The sequence below is a fragment of the Anopheles aquasalis genome, chromosome 2 (assembly GCF_943734665.1).
Source record: "Anopheles aquasalis chromosome 2, idAnoAquaMG_Q_19, whole genome shotgun sequence".
Classification (NCBI taxonomy): domain Eukaryota; kingdom Metazoa; phylum Arthropoda; class Insecta; order Diptera; family Culicidae; genus Anopheles; species Anopheles aquasalis.
The window spans coordinates 51,332,501-51,342,500 of NC_064877.1; the positions used below are offsets into that span (position 1 = coordinate 51,332,501).

General features: G+C 35.7%; 3 protein-coding genes across 5 annotated transcripts; 1 reads left to right on the plus strand and 2 right to left on the minus strand.

The window, feature by feature from the left end:
• Positions 1-3,635: 3,635 nt before the first annotated feature.
• LOC126571545 (uncharacterized) lies at positions 3,636-6,381 on the plus strand. The gene is made up of 2 exons (XM_050230148.1): positions 3,636-3,713; positions 5,053-6,381. The coding sequence occupies exons 1-2, from the start codon at positions 3,690-3,692 to the stop codon at positions 6,346-6,348; spliced, it is 1,320 nt and encodes a 439-aa protein (XP_050086105.1). The 5' UTR covers positions 3,636-3,689; the 3' UTR covers positions 6,349-6,381.
• Positions 6,382-6,930: 549 nt separating this feature from the next.
• On the minus strand, positions 6,931-8,164 carry LOC126571554 (uncharacterized). 3 transcript variants are annotated; one of them, XM_050230165.1, is made up of 4 exons: positions 7,602-7,855; positions 7,358-7,524; positions 7,105-7,280; positions 6,931-7,029 (listed from the first exon to the last, which is right to left on the minus strand). In XM_050230165.1, the coding sequence occupies exons 1-4, from the start codon at positions 7,786-7,788 to the stop codon at positions 7,014-7,016; spliced, it is 546 nt and encodes a 181-aa protein (XP_050086122.1). In that variant the 5' UTR covers positions 7,789-7,855; the 3' UTR covers positions 6,931-7,013. The 3 variants fall into 3 exon arrangements, 2 of the variants coding, with proteins under 2 accessions (XP_050086122.1, XP_050086124.1); XM_050230167.1 differs by having other exon boundaries at positions 7,025-7,280; positions 7,602-7,701; positions 7,775-8,164; XR_007607907.1 differs by having other exon boundaries at positions 7,105-7,277; positions 7,358-7,844.
• A 131-nt stretch (positions 8,165-8,295) lies between these two features.
• On the minus strand, positions 8,296-9,893 carry LOC126571550 (60S ribosomal protein L13a). Its single transcript, XM_050230156.1, has 5 exons — positions 9,776-9,893; positions 9,382-9,622; positions 9,139-9,284; positions 8,832-8,954; positions 8,296-8,756 (listed from the first exon to the last, which is right to left on the minus strand). Exons 1-5 carry the CDS (start codon positions 9,791-9,793, stop codon positions 8,472-8,474), a joined length of 813 nt encoding a protein of 270 aa, XP_050086113.1. The 5' UTR covers positions 9,794-9,893; the 3' UTR covers positions 8,296-8,471.
• Between the last annotated feature and the right edge of the window lie 107 nt (positions 9,894-10,000).

Genomic DNA, 10,000 nt, shown 5'->3' on the forward strand with positions numbered 1-10,000 from the left:
CAATAGGTAAGGTCCCAAGTTGATTTCCCACACTTTTATTTGGCCCATGATATACGCTGAATGTTCCCTCTTCGACTGATAGAGTGGGAAAAACTCTTTTCTACACTGTATTTTGTAAGCTTGCGATGTTACGAAGAATGTTTATGATTCTCCTTAACGCTATCTCCTGATCCAACTGGCTACTGCATGAATCTTAAATGTACTCCGAATAAAAAATAACTGTATTGGATTTGTTAGATAAAATGACTGTGACAATAACTAAAATAAGCATATAGTATATTTAGTTTAGTGCACTATGTTGTAATATTGTTTTGCCAATTTGTTGATTTTATGGAAAAAGCATCCGGAAAAAATTCAACTTGTTTTGAACATCTACCCAACATTAACGAGGTGGCAGGTGGATTTTTTTAAAATTTGTTAGTACACACAGTATAAAAAAACTCTTATTTCATCTTTCCTTTTTATTCAAACAATAAGTCAATAAAAATCATGTCCAGCTTGTTTTTGTTCTTTATAAAACAATGTCTACTTTGAACATTGTTTTGAAATAAGTATCCAAATTATATCTTTACTAAGATGTAATTTTTCCGACTTTCCACCTTATATTGCATGCGCCGAGATTTAAAACAGTAGTATCTGAAAGAAAATTTCTTTATTCATAATCGTACTTGGTCAACATTCTTTGAACCTATTCTACCGGAAAAATGACCGTGCAGCAAATGACCGTTATATGACTGATTATAACATTGGTTTTTTTAATAATATGAAGTAATTTGTTGACTATAATTTCACAAAAAAGGAATTAATCAATTCATTATTAACTAAAACTATTTTTGAAATTCTCTATCAGTGCACTATTATATATTTCTGATAAGCACTCCGTATAGGGTGGATTCGATAGTCGAAATACGATACATAGTGCTGAATCGCATGCAATTTGGTAAGTTGTTCCAGTTAAAATAGGGTAATAATAAAAAGAATTCCTTTTTATGGCATATTCAGCGCAATAGATGCCGTTTACTTACTTACTTACTTATCCGGCGCTACAACCGATGAGCGGTCTTGGCCTGCCACAGAAGATCGCACCATCTCTCTGCTGCCGTTTAGACTGATGTAATTAGGTTCTTGGTTCACTGGTTTCTGTTGGTGGTTTCTGATAAATAATGTCCCAAGATGAGCAATACATGCTTAGAAATCTAATAAGATTGATTTAAGATATAATTAATATGGAAAAATACGGAATGCAAATGGAAAAATGAATTACAACCCTGTGAAAAGATATCATAATTCTAACGGTTTTCAGTCAGGTTTTGGTACCATCGCATACTGCTGATCCTGGTTGAATGTCGTACATTTTGCCATGCTGCAGGCATTACCACATTTTTACCATCAGGCAATTTTTTCTTCAGCAGCCTCCTCACTAAATGATTGTTATAAAGTGGCTTCCAAAGAAATTGCCGGCTAATTTTTTAAAATTATGCAACAAATGCGGTTAACAGTGCTTATAACGGAGGACGGAGGCGATAAGATTAGTTTGGCGATTTTTTTAGATGAAATTACACTGCCAATGATATCTAAATAAACTACGTGCCTCAGTGATTTTTGCTTCTCTCTTATAGCTTACGAATCGTTGTAATCCTATTTTTCATTTAAAAAACATTGTGTATGTCTTCTAAACGCGTTCCACAATTGAACGTACATGCTGCATTACGGCTTTCGCAATATTTCATGGCTTTTCTCATTTATCATCATCAGTTGAAAATATTTACAAATGTTGCCTTAACGGTTATCATATCTATAGAAAAATATTTCAAATCATACGCGAAATAGAGCATCAAAAATGTCCTGTCCCACATTAATTAATCAAGGACATGTTATCATATGCATAGCCTGTTTGGACCTTGAGATCATCACCATGGATCTTTTGCCTTCGTTAAAGTTACAATCGGCTTAATCTGTATAACCTCGTCGAAATAGAAAATTTACACTATTGATCACCACTCTTCCATATCCAACCACAGAATATATTAGGTTGGCTAATAAGTCCTTTCGTATTTTGGCAATAACTGTCGTTGGAGTCGTCTATCTCCACCGTTATCAATCACATTATGTCATATCATACCACGTTGTTTTAAGGGACTTTTAATGTATCATTTATCATATATCAAACAAAACAGAATTTGAAGAAATGGACGAAAAGTTATAGCTGTTCAAAAATATATGTAATGTAAAGACAACTTCCGAGAATTCATTGAACTCCATCCGTAACCGGAACCGTGTCCTTTTGCATCGGTGTTACATCATTGTACCGTTCACAGTTCATGCCTTTCATTTGTTTTTGTTTTCATTTTATTTGGATTTCGATGTTATATAACTTGTCACTCACAGTTACAGGTACAAAAACTAATTTAGTATACTAATGTAATGAAATTGATTGTAATTTTTCAGAAAGAATACCTACATCTTTATACATACATTTAAATCATACACTAAACAGTTTTGATAACAAATTTTTGCTTTTTACTTCAGATGATTTAAAGAAACGCATTTGATATAAATTATGATAAATTTTCAACAAAATAAGAAATATACAAACAATGTTGCTAGAATTCCAAAAAAAGAATATTATTGGCTATTTATTTTATGCGCATTTGTTACCTATAATTAATATCAGTAATGTTAACTGATGTTTAGGTTTCAGTAACCTAAAGAGCTGATTTCTTTCTCTTCTTCATTAGAGTCTTGGCCGATCATCTCTTGATCTGAACGGTTAACCGATCTTTCATCCAGTTTGTTTCGCATGGTGCAGGCCAAATGACGTAATCGGCACGGAACTCGCGAATGAATTGTGTAATCGGGTTGTTCCGTGCCTTTCGATGCTAACTTCAACTGCTCCAGCCAATGGAAGTGCCTTATATGAATTACCGGTAGGAAATGAAAATGAAAGGAGGAAACGTTTGTCTTGACACACTTACATTTGGAATTACAAATGTGAAGCAAATGTGAAAAAAGTCAGAAAAACATATGGTGACATAGCTAAAGTAGATATAAGAAATATTGTTAAGTTTATGTAAGAATGTTTATTAAATACATAATTATTAATATAAAAAATATCAATCTCATAAATAACAGAGAAGCTCATAGATATTCGGATATTTTCAAAAGTGATTTGAAAAGGATATATAAGATTGTAACTAAAACCTAAAAGGAGTTTAAACTAGAATACGGCTCTTGCGTCTTGTTTTCTTTGTTATTGTAAGAGATCTTTTCTTTGAGTTTTAAAACCAGAATCACGTGGTCCATCAGGAAATAAACACGCTGTGTACTCCACCTTTCTAGCGATCCAATGATATGTGTATAGGTAAGAGTACTAGCGTAGTGAAAGCTCTTTCTCCAGTTTTTTGTCGAATCGCTTTTTCAATGGATGCTGCTGTAAGACATGAATCATCCCTTCTCCGATTCGCCACATATCAACGCGAGTAGAAGGTGTCATATATTTGATACCCGTTTTTAATGTAACCATAGTTCGAGAGTGGGGTCGGGGGATAATAAAGGAAATGGGAGGAGACCTATTGTTTATATATGTTAAATAGTGTGGCAGGATGTATGAAATTTTCAGTCAGCATCAAACAACACTCAAGAGAAGATCTAGGCTCCTCTAAACTAAGCGATAATCTTCTTCGGGAAGGATGAAAACCCGAAGGGAAACATTAGTTAGTGTTTTTTACATTTCTTGTAGCAATAAATCTGTTAGCAACAAGTCGAAAGTGCGAATAATTTGCAATTATTCAATTGCATCATATTGAATTACATTGTATTTTCAGCGAAACATTTTATAATCAACTTTATTCACACACATTTAAATAGTTGGAAAGCCATGATAAGCCAGCCTGAAGTAGAAATTTCGTTTAGTGACATTGAAATCAGTATTTAATTTAATTTAATCCGTATTGTGAGAGTGAATTAGTTGTTGTGTATGAAATGAATGTGAAATAGTGTGTTGATTGTGAATTAAGATTGATGTTTATCAACATTCGTGAAGTTACTATTTTCTTTAACGGTGGTTGTGATTAATGCGGGACAAAAAAGGCTCACTTTTGATTTTTTTTAGAGGAAGCCATACATCTGTTTTTACCTGAATTTCACATTAGACTACAACTTTTCAAGAATATTTGTTTTTTAAAGGAAGATTTATTAAAAACTTCATCCATGGACTTTTACGGTGCCCGTCATAGCCGTGTGATGTGTCATCTGAAATATTCAAATTGATATTCTTTTCTTAAATCATAAGTTTATCCAGTACTACCTGGATTTCGAAGAGATTTTGTTGATTTTTCAACTTTTCAATTGTTTGCAGAGGCTTGAAGTGAAAAAAGTGATAATATTTACGATACAAAAAGTTTTACATAATTGTAAATATGTTTTGCTAGTTTCATAAAAACTTGACGGGGCTAACCGAACTTTTTGAGAATATTTGGTCTAAGTTTTCATCTCCATCAATATTAAGAATCACTTCTTTTTCTTTCGAACCAGTACTTTTCCTATTTTTTATCATTAGCTATATCATTTTTATCACACACTATAACTGTTCAAAGAAATACCAACAGAATATCGCTAAGCTTTTATGCGTCAATAAGATTGTGCTTCTCCATCAAAAATTTTTCGAAATCATTACACAAAAGACAATCATACAGAAAGATTCACATGAATTGCTCACGAGTTCGAACGAACCATCGTTAGCGTTTCGGCTTTGCAATCACTTGAGCCAGCGCGAGTTAACACATTAAACGTAACAGTATTGAAATTAACTTTCTCCTGTTAGCCTTATATTTTATTGTAATATTATTGATGAAAATATTAAACAACTGTTATGATCTGCTAGTTCCCGCAAAGCAAACAAATGAGCCTAAAAAATATATAAGTTTCAACATCAAGCTACAAACATGTAGTTGTAAAAACAAAATATGTTATGTACCTCACACTATGCGTTACAATAATATATTATATACTTGTTAAATTGACTTGTTAATAATTAAGCTCTTCTTCTTTTAGCTAATTATCACCTTGATAATTCAATTGTTGATATCTGTCGTTACGACAAAAGCCATCATCGACCAGAAAGCAGAAGAATCGCAAAACGCCAACATTCCTGATGTTGCTAAGAAGCGATTCGGGTACGAATATCCTGCGCCCTCCCCCGATACACATATTGGATTGAATCTTCAATACGAGGATGCAACCGTACTTCCTTTGCTTCATAATGAAGCAATAACTCATCAAAGTCATGATAATTATCACCACTTGGGAAATATTGACGAAATACACCATGATTTGGGATACTGGAAAAAAAAACTGATCTGGAAGGAAGGATGGAAGAAAATCTGGAAACAGGGTCACAAGCAAATTTGGAAGTCTGATTGGAAAAAGACCTGGAAGCCTTTTGTGGTATCTACTGAAATACCAATTTGGAAGGATATTCAAATTCCGGCGTGGAAACAGATCTGGAAACCAATTTGGAAGGAAATTCAGGTACCCGCTTGGAAAGAAGTGCAGGTATCACATTGGAAAAAAATTTGGAAACCTATCTGGGTGCCTCATAAAGTTCCAGCATGGAAGGAAGTACAGGTGCCAGCGTGGAAACAGCTTTGGAAACCTGTTTGGAAAGAAATCCAAGTTCCTGATTGGAAAGAAGTGCAAGTTCCAGTTTGGAAACAATACTGGTATCCCGACTGGATAAAGGTTGGCATCCCTGGAGAAAAATTTTTAGGCAAAGATCACGAAGGATGGGAATACACAAGTCATGATCTGTGGAAAAAGAAGTTGGTGTGGAAATCAGACTGGAAAAAAACATGGAAAACCGAAAATAAGCAAATTTGGAGGACAGATAAAAAACTAGAATGGAAAACGGCTTGGAAACAAATTTGGCACTTGACCAAAAAACAAATTTGGATAGATGATAAAAAGCTAGCATGGAAAGAAGCTTGGAAAGAAGAATGGAAAACAGAAAAAAAGCAAACGTGGGTGCCCGAAAAAAAGCTGGAATGGAAGGCTGCTTGGTTGCAGATTTGGAAGCCTAGTAAGAAGCTTATATGGGTACCAGATAAAAAAATAGAATGGAAAGAAGCTTGGAAACAAATTTGGATTCCTGGCGTCAAAGAGATTTGGTTGCCGTCTTGGAAGAAAATTTGGAAACCAGTGTGGATATCAGAGTGGTTTCCATCACCAGATCACCATGATCTACTGCAACAAGATCACGACTGGGACCGTAAGGATGATGCGAATAAAGGAAAAGCAGTTTTCGAAGAAACCACATCCAGGAAAAATCTCAGCAATCCACGAATACTATAGAAATCATAACACGAATAATACCATAACAAACTTAGCACCCAGTCATTTAGATTAGATGAGCAATACATTGAAACTGCAATGTATGCATTTTTAATTGAAGGATTTACTCAAATTACGTATCGTATAGACAGTAATTTCTTATTTCAATTGCCATTACTTCTTCCGATAAATATTTAACCAGTATAACTAGCTGTAAATATATTAAAAATAATCAGCGACACAAAAAGAGCAAATTGTAATTAGTTGCAAATTTTTCGTACATTCAAAATACAAATTTGAATTTTGCAAATTATGATGGAGTTGTTCGACGGAGTTGAATTTGAATTTTGATGGAGGTGTACGTATAACAAATGTCAACTTTATTTACTCAACTTATGCACGGTTTAATAGTAGCACCGCACAAATAAAGTTCTAAGAAATTCGGTGTAATCACTTAATTTTGCGACGTTTAATTATAATACCTTTTGTAAAATTCCTAAAATACGAAACGCATTTCAAATTGTTAGTTTACTTTAAATGCTTTAGTTGATTATATTTTCAATAAAAAGACCATTGTTAATATTATTATAATTTTAATTTCACCGGTCAGCTTCTACACTTAGATATCTTCCTTCATGTCCATTCATGGACATCAAACACAATTCTGTTTTCTGCATGCTAGATTCTCAGATATTAATGCACCTAAAAGATTAATACGAAGACAGAAATATTGTTATTTCTCAATTCCAATTTAATGATACTGCGATATATATATACCTGGTGTTATCCACGACATCCTTGAAATAATAGATCATATTGTCCCCATCCATTTTCAGGGGCGGCAGCTTACTATTTTGTTCATGTAGCACAACAACCTTCAAACTCTTTTGTACGCGAAAGTTACAAATCTTTGACTGGTAATAGTCTGATTCATTCCCAATTTCAGATAACTGCTACCAACAAAACCAACATGAATTCGCTATTGTTGCAACGCATATTCAAAAACATTAAATTAATAAATTTTACTTACTAGCACATAACAGATCTTCCTTATTCCGCCCATATTTTCAAGAATTTGTTGTTTCATTTGTACTATATCTTCTGATTCGTCAAAAATATCGACGAATGGTTTATCATTGCCTTTCAATGTGCTCAATTTCATCTCTACTTCAGCAGATAGCATTTCGGCATTTCGTCCTGGCAAATATTTTAAATTATTAGCAGATCGTACTGTATCATCAATTCTGTGTATGTGTGCGGTAATGTATACCAACCCATGGTTACAACTTCACTGCAAATTGACGGGTTGCCTTGTGCCGCAATATTTTTATGTATTTGCTCCAAAGCTACCCACTGTTGTTTGATTTCACTAAGCTGGAATATACAAAGGTGATTGAAAAATGGAAGAAATAAAAAATTGAAAATAAAACTGTGAAAAGTAACTAACCAAAGTATAATCATGTTCCTCCATGCGTTGGAATAAGTAATCCATTTTGTAAGCCTTCTAATTGCCGACTGAGTCTGACGATTGCTTCACCATTGCCTTCAAATAGGGGCTGATGAACTATTTCGCAAATCGACGCCCCTTATTTAGCTGAATGCTGACACGCTGCTGCAATGTCGCTTGGATTCCTTTGTTTTCGCAGGTCGTTGGTTAGCGAACTAGTTCTTATATTTTTTCTCATGACACTCTATGTTACCATATTGTAATATACATCATTGGCAAATATTTTTACTTATTTTCCGCTATTGCCATGCGATACGCGGTCGAACGAAGGTAATTCATCTTTCCCTCGACAAGCAAAATAGTATTTTGTATTTTGGAGAATTCGTGGAAATCAATGTAACAAGTGAATGCTACAATGAATAAAAAAGGGCAATATTTGGCCTTTAAACGAATCAACGTTTTTTAATTAAGTTGACGCCACCACCCCACCGGCACCCTTAATATTATTTAGACAGTGATGGTTCATATAGTTTCCGCATACAAGACGCGTTACATATATTTTCTTATTCCTTCTTTTTCATTACACTTTCGATGCTAACACGCGTGCAGGTAGCAATGCTGTTGTTTTTTCTTAGCAAACGCAAGTGTCTCCGAATTGTGAAGTTGAATCCCGTGCAGAAGAGTACCTTCGTCTCTTTTACGCTGACTTTCCTGTCGGTTTGGCCTTTGCCTTGGCCTTAGACTTCCTTTTCACCACTTTCCCCAATTTCTTCGCCTCAAGCCGCGATGCTTTACGTTCGGCTTTAGCCGCAAGATACAGGTCCTGCCGTTCACGCTTGCCTGGTTTTGAAGAGGTAGCGCTTGACGCTGGACGAGCGTACTTCTTCTCAAACTCAGATGTAAGATATCCGTACTGCTTCAGGACCTCGTTTTGTGGCTTGATACTCTCCGAAACAGCAACCCTGGCTTTCCAGGTTATTTTCTAATTTAAAGATATAAAAAAGGACATGAAAAAATTACTAATCTGGAAGAGGACATCTAGTCGCAAAGTTAGTACCTTCAGTTTTTTCTTATGCAGATAAGACAGTCGTGCCTTAATCTTGCGTTTAGCTTCGAGGTTGTTGACAACGTCGCGATATTTCCATCCTACCTCGTGTGCGACGCGATCAACGCTGCAATACTGTAAAAATAGAGGTAGAATATTAAATTGTACTGCTCGCAGCGATGTTGTTATTTAACTTCTTCAGAGACGAAAAGTCCCTAATTTCATAGTAAAATGACATCCTTTCCGGCGTATTTCATATGCAATCAATAAAAGAAAAGCAGCGAAGTAGTTTGTTCGAAAATTGGAATAGATTACTTACCTTCCTGTCGGGACGTAGACACAGTTGTCGCAGAGCGATCGGAACAACCAAGCGTTTCTGTCGATCGAATGGTGGTGGAATACCTTCATACACCTTTAGATGGCGCAATGCATTCTGCCCACGCTTGGTCTTGTGTGGCACCATTCCTAAAGCACATTGGCACCAGCGATATTAATCTTGCTTTACACGCAACACGTCAAGGACATTCGTCAATATTTAGTAAAAGATGACTCAAATACCTACCACGAATAGCCTTCCACAGCATTCGGCTTGGGGCACGGAAATGGAAAGGACCTCGTGCCGGGTTTACATTGCACCGCTTGCGAAGATAGGCCAAAAACTTGATCTTGTTGCGGAAGAAGTGGCCAGAGAGCTGCAAATCTTCGCAGCGCACTACGACCACTGAGCGGCCAGACAGGATTTGCTTGGCAACGACTGAGGCTAGCCGGCCAAGCAAGTGACCACGTCCATCGATCAAAATAGGCTGTTAAAAAGAACACAAAAGGCAGGAATTAATAGTTATTATTATGACGCAAATTTTTTGTAGACACGACACATTTTTTGCTCGTGTTACTCGCTCGGTGAGATTGCATTCAGCCTCAATTTTGGTTACTTTCATTCAAAATCAGATAGATACCTTTCGTGAGCGCACCATCACTTTCGCAAACAGCCACAAAAAGGAAAGAAAGAGGACGGTTTGTAGCGGAAGTCAGGTTTGACGTCTGTTCTCTCGAATCCCAGTTCAGTGGCAGGTTATGCTCGAGATATTGACGATCGAGCAGGTTTCTCTCACGAACAAAACGCAACTTCGAATCGGTATCGGGCTAAACCAGTAGAACCGGTTCATGAGCATTTTCGGTAA

Coding starts and splice junctions, on each gene's coding strand:
- LOC126571545 (XM_050230148.1), top strand. CDS start 3,690: ATGAAAACCCGAAGGGAAACATTA. Junction 3,714..5,052: donor AAACCCGAAGGGAAACATTA/GTTAGTGTTTTT, acceptor TTCTTCTTTTAG/CTAATTATCACCTTGATAAT.
- LOC126571554 (XM_050230165.1), bottom strand. CDS start 7,788: ATGATTATACTTTGGTTAGTTACTTTTCACAGTTTTATTTTCAATTTT. Junction 7,525..7,601: donor CAGTGAAGTTGTAACCATGG/GTTGGTATACAT, acceptor AATATTTGCCAG/GACGAAATGCCGAAATGCTA. Junction 7,281..7,357: donor GGAAGATCTGTTATGTGCTA/GTAAGTAAAATT, acceptor TTTTGTTGGTAG/CAGTTATCTGAAATTGGGAA.
- LOC126571550 (XM_050230156.1), bottom strand. Junction 9,285..9,381: donor GCTGTGGAAGGCTATTCGTG/GTAGGTATTTGA, acceptor AATGTGCTTTAG/GAATGGTGCCACACAAGACC. Junction 8,757..8,831: donor TGCATAAGAAAAAACTGAAG/GTACTAACTTTG, acceptor TCTTTAAATTAG/AAAATAACCTGGAAAGCCAG.